We start from the raw sequence: 16078 nt of genomic DNA on the forward strand, positions 1-16078 counted from the left end.
AATAACCAGATCTTTTAGGAAATAATTCTTAAAAGTGTACTAATAAATTGTGGGCATCGTGTAAATAGTCATACGTTCGTATTAATAAATTGTTTTAAAATATTAGAAAATTTATTCATTCCCACTCTTTTCCCATCTTTTACTATATTTCTGAATTTACAGTATTTTTCATTGTTAAAAAATGAAAAAAAGGTCTTTATAACAATATTTCTTTATAACAATTTCTGTGTAACTAATTTTTTCAAGGGAATGATTGATTTCGTTATATAGAGATCCGAGTGTGTGTGTGTGTGTAAATTAATGTTATCTCTAGGTTAAACAGTACAAATGAGTGTGTAAAGACTGATCACTTGTGTAAACTGTGTGGTGACTGTGCGAATTCACTGATTTGCTCAAAAAAAAAAAAAAAAGTCCTGTCTTTGATAGATGTCTTCATTTAGGTAGCACTTGTGTCCTGTCTGAATGTGTGGTGATGGATGAAACAAGGTATAGTGAGTGAGTGCTGTTGTGTACGGTAAGAAACCTGTCTGTTCCTAAATAAGTATAAAAAAAAAATGTATTTGTGTAATTATTAGTATGGTAACTGTGTATTGAGTGGAATAAATGGTTAGTATGTGTTGTTCTAGCAACACCCCCTCCAAATTGGACTGCAGTGAGGGCAACCTACATGGTACCCCCATGCACTGCTGACACCATTCCCTCTTATGGTGTGGTGGGATGTGCTGACACCGGCTGCAGCTGGGCTGACTGGTGTGGGATTATTCATAGGGAACCAGTGCACTCTCTGCCAATCATAGGGCCGCCTAACCCTGTGCTTTATTCCCAACTTACCCATGCTCCCATCCCTATTTTTTGTTTGCTGGACTCTACCATCATGGATCTTTTGCTTTTCTTGTCTGTCCCCCCCCTGCAGATGATGGGGGGATCACAGGGGTGCCCCTGTATTCCTTTAACTTCCTACTTCTTGGTGGACAGCATTCCTATCATCCACCCTAACCTTCTTGCTCTGCTCTCTCCCCCTCCACTCAACCTTTTCACATCTTCCCCTTCTAGAATTTTTTTTTTTTTTTTTTTTTTTTTTTTAACACCGGGGCCCTGCCTGGCAAGCTGAGGTGCAGTCCAGAATTTCCCCTCTACTAGTGTCTTTCTTCTACTGTACCCAGCTACCTTCCTGAGGTGGTAGATGTAGACAAGGGGCCCCTGGGAGCTAAATGCTGGAGAAGCAACAAACATGGCCCCCATACTACACTACACTATTGAAACTAACACAAATATTTACACTATATACACACAGTGAAATATTTTTTTAAAGTACTTTTTGGTTGTTGTTGTTTATTTGGTTTTTAGGAGCATTAGCAACTAAGGCCATATTGCTCCTGGGATATGCGGTGGTCATTCCCTGACCTTTCCGCATCCTCCGTATTTGGTGGCTCACGGGCTAGAACCCCGGTCTAATCAAGAAGCATGTGCTACGCACTGCTGCTCCTGCCCACCTGGCTAAGGAGGCGCCTACTTTTTGGAAAGAAACCACATCCTGTTTAGTATTGATGAATATAGCCTACTTTGGAGGATAATGCCAAAGAGAACCTTTATTTTGGGGAAAGAAAAACCTGTGCCTAGATTTAACCATGCCCATGGTGGCACAGCACCTCTTCTAAAAAATAACGCTTTCACATTACACTTTAATTAGTGATAAAAAAAATTCTGAAGTATATAGTCGAGCTTTTACTGCAGTAGTTCCTGATTTTTTTTTTTTTTTTTTTTTTTTTTTTTTTACAGAGTAATTAAATAGTAATTACTGCAATGTGCTGTGCCACTAGCTTTGCAACTCTGTTTTATTTGTATGAAGAGTAATGGAATTTTATAGGTACAGTCAGTCCTCGTATAGCACGGTAGTTGTGTTCCTAGAAACCCTCGTGCAATATAAACAACAGGCCCTATGGGAAAAATAGGGTTAGGTGCCCTAATAAAATATTGCTAATGCTTTTGCTTCTATCGTAAGCAAACTTGTTTTTTGATTGATTTTCTATCCAAACAGATGACAACCGTTCCATCTCTTCCAATTCTTTGTGTCTTAATCTAATGGATTTTAATTACACTTTGAGTTGTTCCTGCAATGAAAGTTGTTTTTATTTTCTCTGCATTCTTTGTAATTCTCGGCGTTGCCTCATTTCGGTCTGTAGCACGTGCAATATCACATGGTCTTTCATTTCGCTCAAAGCGTTTCACAATTTCATATTTTTTTTCTCTATCGATAGAGGCGGACTGGCCATAAGCCTTACCGGGGAAACCCCGGTGGGCCAGTGGCCGGTGTGATTTTGGCCATAAACGCTGGTATGAGGCCACTATAAATTTTCCCGGGTAAGAATTTTTGACCCAGTCCGCCTCTGTTTATCAATACAGTATTGCTTTTCTTTTTCTCTCTGAATCTGCAGAGTGTTCACCAGGACGCTTCCTTTTCACACCTTTTAATTAACTATTTTACTCATTTTTAGGGAATAAAGCACAATTACAAAACGAGGAGGCACACACAAACAAAGCTGCGCGCGTGTAGCAACTGAATAAACAACACCGTAAAGGCAGATATTAACACCTCACATTTTACTAAAGCATATTTCTAGGGGTTACTACCATAAAACAATAAAAACATTGTTTTTTCCAGTTGCGTTTCTGCTAGTGGAATCTGTTATAAACTGGTAGTAAACTCGATCTAATTGCAATTGCGATTATACCGATAGCTGGAATTGTGTTGGATTTTACGTTATTATGGTGAAATGTGTTTCCCCTTCGCTGATATAAAAAACAAATACATTTTCAGAATATTCTCCTCATTCCTATCGTGTTGCGTTCAGTTGGGGGTGATTCTGCGTTCGACTGCCATTTCTTGTAAACACAAAGGCGAATCGTGCATAAGCAAATTCGGTTCGTGTTATATAAGATATCGTTCCCCTGTTTATAAACCGTGTATGATCGAATTTGTGTAGTGTAAACACGTGTTATACGAGGACTGACTGTATTATACTTCAGCTGCCATTTCTAAGCCCATCAACACAATTTTCATAGATCTTGTTGCAGTAGCTCACGCTCATTACTGTCGTTACCATCTTGCCAACCTTTGTATCATTTGCAAACTTTGACATTAAGCCTGATATACCTTCATCAATATCATTAATAAATACTGAAAACAACAATGTGCCCAGCACTGAACCCTTTAGGACTCCACTGATAACATTAGTCCACAGAGTGCCCATTGATAACACTCTTCTTCCACTTAACCGTCTCTTTATTCATAGCAGTAACTTTCCCTTAATGCCATACTGCTCCAGTTTATATAGCAGTCTTCAATGTGCAACGGTATCAAAAGCTTTCAAAATCCAAATATATGATATCAAAATTATTTTTTGCATCCAGTTCCTTTTTTTGGTCACTGGATGAACTGTGGTCATAATAACCTATCAGATTGGTTATAAAAGACCACCCCTTAATAAATCCATGCTGTGACTGCAGTATAATTGTATGCCTGGCCAGATGGTCCTGCATTACTTCTGTAACCAGTTACTCCATTATTTTCCCTGGAACAGGAGTTAAAAGCTAACAGGTCTGTAATTACTCATATCGCCTTTTGATCTCCCTTTATGAATTGGGGATAGATTTGCATATCTACAATCAAGGGTTAGAATTTTTTTTCAGCCTGGTCTGTACTTGTTAACAGGAGAGACTGCTTCTACAGGGATGGGATACACTTAAATAGAAAAGTTGCAAGAATGTTTGCTGATGCTATCGAGGCAGTGTTAGGTGGGTCGGAAAACTGCTAGATTGGGGGGATAATACAAGGACTAATAGATTAACAGTAGCCACTGGCAGAGGTGAAAGTGATTCTTGCACTGCTTCTATTGGAATGAGCCGCAGCCTGGAAAATAAGATGCAGGATATTTCAGAGACTGCTGGGAATCATTGGGGTACAAGTAAACACATGGGTTGTGTTAGGATAGCTAAGAAAAAGAACGGTGCATGTATACTTGCATGTACACCAATGCTAGGAGTTTAGTAAATAAATTTGATGAATTTGAGGTATTGCTCAAAACATCAAAGGCAGATATTGTGGGGATTTCAGAGACGTGGTGTCACACAGATATAAGGAATGCAGAACTGGTATTTGGGGAGTACAATGTCTACAGAAGGGATAGACAGGATAGGAAGGGAGGAGGGGGTTATGTTATTAGTTAAGAAATACATTAAAACCAAGGAAGTGAAGCCATTCGACATTGCTGGACAGAGCAGTGTCGAGTCAGTTTGGTGTGACATAAGCATTGGGAGATCAAAATTGAGAGTAGGAGTGTGCTATAGGCCTAATGACTCTGATGAGTATAATAAGAAATTGTACAGGGAAATAGTGGGCCAGTAAATCAGAGAGTCTTATAATGGGGAATTTTAATTTGCCAGATATTGACTGGAATTTGTGGGTTGGTCACTCACACACTAGCAAGCCTTTTGTGGGTTTATTGGATGATTGTTTTCTACATCAGCATTTTCGGGAGGCAATTAGAGGGAGTAATACTCTTGATTTCATTATCAGTAGTGATTCTTCATGCATTAAAAATCTGCAGGTAAATGAACCACTATGTGGCAGTGATCACAGTGTGCTGAAGTGGTATTTACTCAAAGAGGTAACTACCATTAGGGGTAAAGGGAAGGGTTATTGCTTTCGTAAAGGCGACTACGATGGACTGAGACAGTATTTAAATTCTATACATTGGGACCAACTGATGATGTTACCAACAGCAAATTCAAAATGGGAAGCAATCAAAGAACTTATCTTGGAAGCTACTAGGCTTTACATACCAACTAAGAAATATTGTTCAAGGTTTAGGCCTAAGTGGATGTCAGATGAACTAATGAGACATATGGCAGAGAAGAAAAATGCATAGGATACATACAAATTAACACGTGACACAGAAGCCTATGATAGATACAAGTTGATCTGTAACCAAGTTACAAAGGAGGTTAGGCAGGCGAAGGCAGATTACGAGAAATCCTTGGCAAGGGATGCAAAGAAAAACAGCAAAGAGTTCTTTACTTATGTAAACTCTAGAAGGAAGGGGATGAATCAGATTGGTCCACTTGATATCAATTGGTCAACTGTTGATGATTCTGCTCAGGTAGCTAACAAACTAAATGAATATTTTGCATCAACATTCACACATGAGGAGTTATTCAGCGAGGGGAATGCCAGAGGTGTATTCAACTCTGGCAGTAAGCTAGAGAATCTTGTAATAACTGAGAGTAAAGTGGAGGAGAAATTGTTGAAGATAAATACAAGAAAAGCACCTGGGGTGGATGGGATCTATCCAGTTATATTAAAGGAGGCAGCAAAGGAAGTAAGCAAACCCTTAGCCATAATTATGAGAGCTTCCTTGGACTCAGGGGAAGTACCCATGGACTGGAGATGTGCAAATGTGACCCTAATTCATAAAGGAGGATCAAAGGGCGACAAGTAATTATAGGCCTGTTAGTTTAACTTCTGTTCCCGGAAAATTAATGGAGGCACTGGTTAAAGAAGCACTGCAGGATCAGCTAGACAAGACTTCAGTTATAGATCAGACACAGCATGGTTTTGTTAAGGGGAAGTCTTGCCTGACCAATTTGATTGGATACTATGATGCAGTCACAAAAGAACTGGATGCAGGGAATAACTTTGATATTATATACTTGGATCTTAGAAAGGCTTTTGATACTGCTGCACATGGAAGACTGCTGCACAAATTGGAGCTGTTTGGCATTGGAGGCCAATTGCTGCTATTGATAAAGGGGTGGTAGAGGGGGGAGAAGACAGAGAGTGGTAATCAATGGACACTGCTCATCGTGGACTAATGTTATTAGTGGAGTCCCTCAGTGTTCAGTATTGGGTCCATTATTGTTTTCTGTATTTATAAATGATATTGATGATGGTATATCAAGCTTAATGTCCAAGTTTGCAGACGATACGAAGGTTGGCAGGGTTGTCCAGGACACTACTGACACTGCTGCTGCTGCAACAGGTTCTGGAAAGTTTGAGCAGATGGGCTGAGAGGTTGAAAATGAAGTTTAACATTGACAAATGTAAAGTACTACATATGGGAAACAGCAACCCCAGAGCAACGTATCAACTCTGTGGTACTACACTGACAGTGGTAGAGAAATGAAAGGGACCTGGGGGTGGTTGTGCAGGCAGATATGAAGTTCACTGAGCAGTGCAGATTGGCTGCAAGAGTAGCTCATGGTGTATTGTCAATGATATATAGCAATTTTTCTAGCAGGGATAAGGAGGTGATTATTCCCTTGTATAAGGCAATGGTCAGGCCACACCTAGAGTACTGTATACAGGCTTGGAGGCCTCATTTCAAGAAGGATGTAGAGCTGCTGGAATGAGTACAGAGAATGGCAACAAGATTAACGAATGGAACAAAGGGGTGCTCTTACGAAGAAAGGCCTAAGTTTTGCAAATTACAGTGTCTGGAGACTAGGCACCAGCGAGGTGATCTTGATAGAGGTGTATAAAGCCTTGAATGGTTTGAGCATGCTCAATGTTGATGGGATTCTTCTTCTTGCTCAGAATAATCACTGAGAGGGCATAAATTCTAATTGAGAAAAGACAGATGTAGGATAGATGTGAGGAAATTTGCCTTTAGCCAGCGGGTGGTTGGTTGGTGAAATAGACTTCCATCCCTTATCATGGAAGTTGATAGTCTAAATAAGTTTAAGGCTCAACTGGACAGGTATTTCGAATGAACAGAGGGGTGAAGTGGAAGTGGTTGTGTTTTTTTTTTTTTTTTTTTTTTGGCTGATGCTGCATAAGCTTGCTTTCTTGCATCAAATGCCTCTACTAATGCTAATCCAAGGATGCTCTTATAATTAGGGTAAAAGGTTTGCTCATCTCCTTTGCTGTTTCTGTTAATATGATTGGATAGATCCCATCCACATCAGATGCCCTTTTTATGTTTAATTTCATTTCTGAAATTAAACATAATCTTCCACTTTCCTCTTAGTTATTACAAAATCATTCAGCTCCCTGTTAGTTTGATAAACTTCTGGCATCCCGTCCCCTAAAGAATTCCTCATGTATGAATGTAGATGCAGAATACTTATTCAGTTTGTCAGCAACCTGAGCAGGATCATCAACAGTTAACTGATTGAAATCAAGTGGCCCAGTGAAACTGAACACCTTCCTTCTACTGTAATATAAGCATAGAAGTCTTTGCTGCTGATTTTTTTTTTTTTTTTTGGCATCCTTCACCAGAGGCTTCTAATAATCTGCCTTAGCTTGCCTAATATCCTTCGTGACTTGATTATAGTTAATTTATATCACTCATAGGCTTCAATATCACCTGATAATTTATATGCATCCATGCACTTTTCTTCTGTGCCATGTGTCCCAATAGTTCATCTGATATCTGTTTAGGGCTAAGATTTGACCAAACAGATGTATTTCTTTATTGGTTTGAAAAGCCTAGTCTCTGATTACCTCCCTGAATGATTCTCATTTATTAATGAAAACATTCTTGGCAAATGCTTTCGCAGTAGTTCGTCTTGCGACGGTCCAAGAATTTCACCTCTAGCGTCGCAATACGAATGCCCCCGTCTGTCCCTCTTAATCATTACCTCGTGTTCCGAAAACCAACAAAACAGAACCAAGGTCGGCGGATCGCTGGTTGGCATCGTTTATGGTTAGAACTAGGGCGGTATCTGATCGCCTTCGAACCTCTAACTTTCGTTCTTGATTAATGAAAACATTCTTGGCAAATGCTTTCGCAGTAGTTCGTCTTGCGACGGTCCAAGAATTTCACCTCTAGCGTCGCAATACGAATGCCCCCGTCTGTCCCTCTTAATCATTACCTCGTGTTCCGAAAACCAACAAAATAGAACCAAGGTCGGCGGATCGCTGGTTGGCATCGTTTATGGTTAGAACTAGGCGGTATCTGATCGCCTTCGAACCTCTAACTTTCGATCTTGATTAATGAAAACATTCTTGGCAAATGCTTTCGCAGTAGTTCGTCTTGCGACGGTCCAAGAATTTCACCTCTAGATGAAATTCTAGAAATCAACATGAAATCAACAGCAAATTCTAAATGATTCTGATTTAGAATTTGCTGTTGGTAACACCATCAGTTGGTCCCATTGCATTGAATTTAAAAACTGTCTGAGACCACTGTAGTTACCCTTATGAAAGCAATAGCTTTTCCCTTAACCCTTGACAGTAGTTATATCTTTAATTAATTAAATTACACATTTTTACACTGATTGCTGCTACCCAGTGGGTCTTTTACCTGCAGATTCTTAATGCATATAGAATCACTGCTGATAAATGGAACATGAGTATTGCTTCCTCTTTTTGCCTCTGTAATATGCTAATGTAGAAAACAGTCATCCAAGAAATCTACAAAAGTCTTGCTAGTATGTGAGAGACCCACCCACAAATTCCAGTCATCTCTAAACTTAAAATCCCCCATTATAATACATTTTGATTTACTAGTCCACTCTATTTCTCTGTGTAGCTGTCTGGTAAATTCATCAGTCATTAGGCCTATATAATACACTCCTACTCTCGATTTTGTGTTCCCAGTGCTTATATCACACCAAACTGACTTAACATTGCACTGGTCACCCATGTCCACTGGGTGCGCCTTAGATTTAATATGCTTCTTAACTAAGAGCATAACCCCTCCACCACTCCTGTCCTGTCCTGTCTCTGTCATTCCCGTATACATTATACTCCTCATATTCAAATTCAGCATCACTATCTCTGAGTGACACCATGTCTCCACTATCCCTACAATGTCTGAATTTGATGACTTAATTAGTACTTCAAATTCATTAAAATTATTTATAATGCTCCTAGCATTAGTGTGCAAGTATACATGCACATGTTTTAGTGGCGCCTCCGTAGCCAGGTGGGAAGGAGCAGCAGTGCATAGCACACGCTTCTTGATTAGACCGGGGTTCGAGCCCGTCACCACCAAATATGGAGGATGCGGAAAGGTCAGGGAATGACCACCGCATATCCCGGAGCAATATGGCCTTAGTTGCTAATGCTCCTAAAAACCAAACAACAACAAACATGTTTTAGTCGTAGTAATCCTTTCACAGTCCATTTTTATTTTTTCCATGATAACCCACAGCAAGGCCTGAAATCCCCGACACCTTGCTTTCCAGGTTGCTGCATTTTCCAATAGAAGCAGTGCAAGAATCACCACTGCTGACTGTGGCTGTAGTTAGTCTATTGGTCTCTGATTACTCCCCCCCCCCCCAAGCTAGCAGATTTCCAACCGACCTGTCACTGCTCCAATAGTATCAGCAAATATTCTTGCACCCCTGCTATTTAAGTGTATTCCATCCCTGCAAAAACAATCTTTCCAAGCACAGACCATGCTGAGAAAAATTTTACCCCATTAGCTTTGCACATTTTCTCCAGTCCTGAATTGATTGACAGGGCTTTCAACATGTACTCCTTCTTATAGTGTCTGGGCAGAATTGCAGACACTTTCAAATTCAATCTTAACTTCTGACTTATTCCCAACATTTCCCAAGTTCCCTGATCTATTCTTTTGTGCCCTTAACAGATGATATCTACAATGTCATGTACTTTTGCTTCTGGCAGCATGCCCTAGTCCTGTTCCACCTATCCTTGCATAATGCTTAAAACTGCCATGTCTGTCATTTTGACATGGCAGATTTAGACATCATGACCAGTGTTTCTATAGTGTTAGTAATGGGGATTTGTCTAAATCCCTGTGTCCAACACTGGAAATTTTATACAGATGTTTTGTGCATTTATTAACACACTAATATCTTAGCTTCAAAGTTGGTATTATGCACTTTTTTTGAGTGAATCATGTTTTCAAAAATTGGTTTAGCTGGCTCAGTGGCTTCACATAAATCCTATGGGACATCCTTTGAATGAGTTAGAACTGCTAGATCAGTTCCAGCATGCTGGAACATCCTGTTTCAATACACTTGGTGATTCTGGAGGGAGGACAGTAGCAAAATATCACTACTGATAGTTGAAAGTATTCCCAGAAGAATCATAGCTGATATTAAGGACAAAGATGGATTGCACTGCACATTCAGTATATCCATTCAACATTTTATTATAATATTACATATTATAATAAAATGTTGAATGGACATTTTTAATTGTGGTCTTATTTATTACTTATTTATAATAACTTGAGTATTTCCTTGAAAAACAATGATACCAATCATTTTTGGGAGTGAAATGCATGTAATACCCATACATGTATATTTGTAAGTATATACACAATTGACAAAGTAGTATTTTTGATTAATCAGCTAAGCTGATAAATTTTACTAAATATGTTATACTGATCATTTTCAAATTGGTTTATATTTTCTAATTGGTTTATAAAATAAACATATACTTTTTTATTAATCCAGCTAAGAGCAAATTTAGAGAGAATTTATGTAACAAAAAATTTACAATATTTAAATGCAAGTATGAAGCTTTCTTAAAACTAAAAATTTTATTTTATATATAAGAAATACTCTGTTCCATTAAAGCATAATACAGCATAGTGAAGTTATTAGTTTATTGAACTGTCTGAGATATGTTACTCTGTATTGAATTATTTGATTATTATTATTAAGTAAAACATTACATTGCAAATTTGTAATAAACTAGATAATTTCTTCAAACATGGCCCTAAATTTTAATGCAATAATTATGCAAAAAAAAAAGCACATTTTCTGATCAGTGACATTGGAATTGCTAAATAATTTACAGGGGATCCTCGTTATCCAAGGATGATTGGTTCCAGAAAATTCCACTTAAAACGGGGACGAATTTTTGTGATGTTTATTATTTAAATAAAACTAAATGCAACTAGGCATAATATTTTAAGATTCTATATCTATGTAATGTCAGTGTAGATACACCATGGACAACTCCTAAAGAAAAACTATGATAGTAGTGTTGAAAGCATTATTTCATCTATTTCTCATATTGTGCTCATCCTCCACAATGAGTTGCCCATGTAGCAACTCATTGTGGAGGATGATGAGCATGCAGCATTACCTCGAATAAGTAACGCATCACTAATAGAGAAGACTATTGTTACATATTCTCGGTGGGCGCCACCACCCAGACAGCACCGTTTCAAAGCTAGTTGACTTTTCATCAGTGGGTGGGCAGGTACTCTGGTATTGCAAGTGAAGTGTTACTTATTCGAGGTAGTGCAATACATGGGCAACTCGTTGTGAAGGATGAGTAGATACAGTATGGTGTGTCTACACCAATATTATGAAGTACTGTTTATTGTATACTTTTAAATAGTAAAAAATGGATGAAGGAACTGAAAAATGGGAAAATATTTTATTAAACATTTATTATGTTACACAGTGTAAGGTTGAGTAAAGTTTATTGAAGTTACACTGTTTTTCAGTTGTACAAATAAAGAATGAATGCAGAATTGTTCGTGTTTTTTTTTTCTTTTGTCATATTTTTTCAGATAAAATTGTGTCGTAGCATTTAGTTACATCTTTAACTTTGCGCTTAACATTTGTTGCACGATTATGAAGAAGATCATTCTCACAAAAAATATTCAAGTGCTTGGTCAATTTTCTCAAGGAGAAAAAGCTTTAATTCTTTAATTTTCAAATCCTCGTAATTGCGGGGACTCGGATAACAAATACTCGGATACCGGGGACCCCCTGTACTCCAACTAAAACATATGAAAAATGAAACTTAATCCATGAATTTCTTTGTAGCATTTTGAAACAAGCAGAAATCGTACCCAATGATGATCACATTTATTCAGTAAGTACATCGATCGAATTTCTTAAATGATACAAACTTTTCAGCAGATAGAGAAGTTGTTACTTAAATTGATATAGGTCAGTAATTTAATACTGTAATTGAGTTTGAGTAGTTTCATCCTCAACTAGCAAAACTTTTTGTACTTATTATATCATAACCTTGAATTTCTTTGTTGGTTTTAGTTTTTGAATTTCTTTGTTGGTTTTAGTTTTTGAATTTCTTTGGTTGGATTTTAAATACGAATTCTAATACGGGTGAAAGTTTTTACAACTTTAAGCATTTATTATAAAGAAGCAATGTGGTGTGACAGTAAAATCCTTAAAATGCCTTTACATTTTGTTGTTAGATTGTCCAACATTATGACATAGGACACTGTTCCGACAAACCTATTCTTACTTGTGCTTCAGTTGTAAAACATTCATGTCAGTTCTTGCAATTCACTTGTGTTGATAGTAAGAGCATTTTTCACTTCTGTCACAGAAATGAATAATTGCTGGCTGGAGAAATAATGAATCAAGTTTTGCACAGTTAGACAAACATTCAATTGAAACTGGAAATGAATATATTATCAGCAGCTGATGTAACAATGAAAAGGACAAATTGTTTTTAGTGGGCATAAGTGGTTTAAAGTAGGTCAGGAGGATGTGAAAGACAATGAAAGAAGTGGTCAAATGAAAGCTCACAGACCTTGTGGAAAGAATGCAGACGCTGGTTTATTTTAATTAGACAGATGTTTAAGTGTATGAATTACGGCAGAAGAATAAATGTTGAAATTAATTCAGCATAGTCTGAATCCTCTGTTGAAATCTTTCTCACAGTTTCTGTCAGAAAGATTTCAACAGAGAGGAGTTAGACTTTTTTTGTGGCGGATAGGTGGACCCGAGCCAGACTCTGGAAACCCTGCTATGTGTATATATGAAGATGCTGTACACAGCAAAGCCAATCAATGTAATGATGGGTAATGTTTGTGTTCAGTGATTGTCCACTTAGCCCAGTAAGCAGAATATTCAACTTGCTGATTTCTGACCATGCCCTGTGGAGGATTATTATTGTTCTAAATGTCACTACTGATAAAGGATCCCACTATGTTCCAGTACTCAGAAAAACCAATGAACTGCATATCAAAGAAAGTCATAAAACCTGTAATATGAAGCCAAAAGCAAATAACCAACAAAAAGACCACTGTCTCACATGCAGTTTAGTACCATCCTATTTCATCAAATTCATAGTTCCAAGGTCCTGTTCCACTTTTCTAAACCCATTCCCCACTCTGTTGAAGCAATACAATTAGTTATAATTACACTAACCTATAGTACAACCTATGCTTTTAAATTCTTGGGACAATTTCATGTACATCTAAATTTCCCAATAGCTCTTGTACCCTCCATTCTCTGATAAACACACTACATTCAATTGATGTCTGTGCTTCATTTTTCAAGATTCATCTGCCCTGTCTTAATTTCTATTTACTAAGATATACAGAGAGAAAAGAAAAAAAAACTTCTATTTAATATTCCACTCATTCTACAAAAATTTTCATCCACACTCTTCAAGACCAAAGATCTCAGGGCAACCTGAAATCTGAAACAACTCAAGCCAAAAGTCCCAGCCAGTTGAAACTTGAAATTGGTAACATAACCATAATCTGGAATCAAGAGCAGGGAGCAACAAAATTCTATTTATCAATTTATTATATCTGCTTTTGCTCCTTCTATACTCGCTTGCTTAGTTCATTCTGTAGCCAATTCTGATTTATCAAATTTCAACACATTCGAAATTTTCAGTTCATTATATCAAAGTTTTGGGTGAAATATTAGTCCATATCAGTGCTGCTTTGGAAATAATGGAGGAGAATGACACAAATATGAAAAGAAGTTCAGTTGCTCAATGTAAAATCAGAGATGCAGTTGTTGGTTATGAAGAAATTCTCCAACACAAGACATAGGTGTTGGTTTCCTTTTTTATAATACCAAAAGTATCACCTCTTGATGCACTTTCTACTTTAACTGGAAAGCTTGCTTGTCCCAGCCAAGCTCCCGTCGGATTTCTGGTTGTCTCATGAAGCTCCTCCACAGAGGAATGGTAAATTTTTCCAGCCAGTGTCTGACATGGCCCAGGGGCAAGTTACTACAATGAATAAAAGGATGGTTGAGTGGGAGAAGACAGAGTTGTAATCAATGGACACTGCTCTTCGTGGACTAATGTTATTAGTGGAGTCCCCCAGGGTTTGGTGTTGGGCCCATTGTTGTTTTCTGTATGAAGTATATCAGAGTTAATGAAGGTTGGCAGGGTCATTAATGACGGTAATGATAGTATGCTACTGCAACAGAATCTGGTAAAGTTGAGCAGATGGGCTGAGAGGTGGCAACTGAAGTTTAACATTGACAAATGTAAAGTACTGCATATATGTAGCAGTAAACCCCAGAGTAATGTATCAACTATGTGGTACTACACTCAGGGTAGTAGAGAATGAAAAGGACCTGGGTGTAATTGTGCAGTCAGATATGAAGTTTTCTGAGCAGTGCAGACAGTCTGCAAGAGTGGCTCATGGTGTCTTGTCAATGATATACATGAATTTTGCTACCAGGGAAAAGAAGGTTATTGTTCCCTCGTATAAGGCAATGGTCAGGCCACACCTTGAGTACTATATACAGGTCTGGCGGCCTCATTTTAGGAAAGATGTAAGATGTAGAGCTGCTGGAACGAGTACAGAGAAGGGTAACGAGATTGGTGAGTGGAACAAAGAGTTGGTGTTACGAAGAAAGGCTTAAGTTCTGCAAATTGCAGCTTCTGGAGACTAGGCACCTGCGAGGTGATCTAATTGAGGTGTATAAGGCCTTGAATGGTTTAAGCAAACTCAGTGCTGATGGGATTCTTCCTCTTGCTCATATTGAGGGGCCATAAATTCAAATTGAGGAAAGCCAATTGTAGAATAATAGATGTGCAGAAATTCGCCTTTAGCCAGCGGGTGGTTAATAGTTGGAACAAACTTTCATCTGTTGTAGTGGAGGTCAGCAACTTAAATAAATTCAAGGCAGAACTGTTATTGTTTGTTATTTGGTTTTTAGGAGCATTAGCAACTAAGGCCATATTGCTCCGGGGATATGCAGTGGTCATTCCCTGACCTTTCCGTATTTGGTGGGCACGGCTCAAACCCCGGTCTAATCAAGAAGCATGTGCTACCCACTGCTGCTCCTGCCCACCTGGCTACGGAGGCGCCAAGACAGAACTAGACAAACATTTGGTGTGAAATTGGAAGAGTTTTTTTTGGCTGATGCTGCTTTCTTTCATCATATGCCTCTACTAATGTTAATATCCAATTAATAGGTCTCTCCAAAGGGAAGGTAACAATCTCTAACATATCACAGCCAGTCCCCAATGTTATTTTCTTAAGAAAAAGGAGTTTCCCAATACTTAATGCCCTACAGCTATATAATGGTAGTGAGTGGAGTGTTTCTTCTACTGATTATAAGGTATCAGAATCTAGCCAACCCTTCATGCAAATCTTCAAATTGTCTAATTAATAGATGTCTCGGTAGCCAGGTGGGATGGTGCAGCAGAGCGTAGCACAAGCTTCTTGATTAGACTGGGGTTCGAGCCCATCACCACCAAATACAGAGGATGCGGAAAGGACAGGGAATGACCACCGCATATCCCGGAGCAATATGGCCTTAATTGCTAATGCTCCTAAAAACCAAACAACAATAACAATAGATACCTCCAAAGGGGAACTAACAATTATGCCAGTCCTCAACATGCTGTTTCCTTAAGAATTTTTTTTTTAACTTCCCAATATGTAAAGTTCCCTACAGCTCTGTAATGGTATGGATCAGTCTTTGTTCTACCTATCATATGACTTTACTTAAGTTTACTTGGGTAAATAATATTTAATGAACTTCTTGTTTATACAATCTACTGAAGTGCCATGACAGCCAACCTCTTAAAAAAGAGGAAGGAGGGCAACATGGCTCATTTATAGAATTACCAATGACTTCTAAAACAAAGAAAAATAAATACAGTTCCAACTTGCTGAGTTTCTTAGCCAACCTATACTTCTCTCTCTCCTACTCTTTTCTAAGTAATTTAACTAATCTAACAGTTTTGACCTTGAATTTTTCTAATACTTGTGCTATGACAACAATATATGGACCACCACTGTAAGCAGTATAACAGTCATAGTTAAAACAAACGTTTTGCAAAATAACAAAATTCAAAAATGCTACCCTGAGCCATATCAATTTTCTGTGCACCTCAGCCACTGTGTTGTGT

General features: G+C 38.2%; 1 protein-coding gene across 1 annotated transcript in view; it reads left to right on the top strand.

Moving 5' to 3' along the window:
* RNaseX25 (Ribonuclease X25) overlaps nt 1–16078 on the top strand; it is a 161994-nt gene that overhangs the window by 117053 nt on the left and 28863 nt on the right. The window contains exon 7 of the mRNA XM_090379814.1: nt 11761–11809. Within this exon, the coding sequence (XP_090235940.1) occupies nt 11761–11809 (49 nt within the window). The remainder of the gene's footprint in view (nt 1–11760; nt 11810–16078) is intronic.

The sequence above is a fragment of the Mastigoproctus giganteus genome, chromosome 8 (genome assembly GCF_048544385.1).
Source record: "Mastigoproctus giganteus isolate SK-2022 chromosome 8, ASM4854438v1, whole genome shotgun sequence".
In the NCBI taxonomy this organism is placed as follows: Eukaryota; Metazoa; Arthropoda; class Arachnida; order Uropygi; family Thelyphonidae; genus Mastigoproctus; species Mastigoproctus giganteus.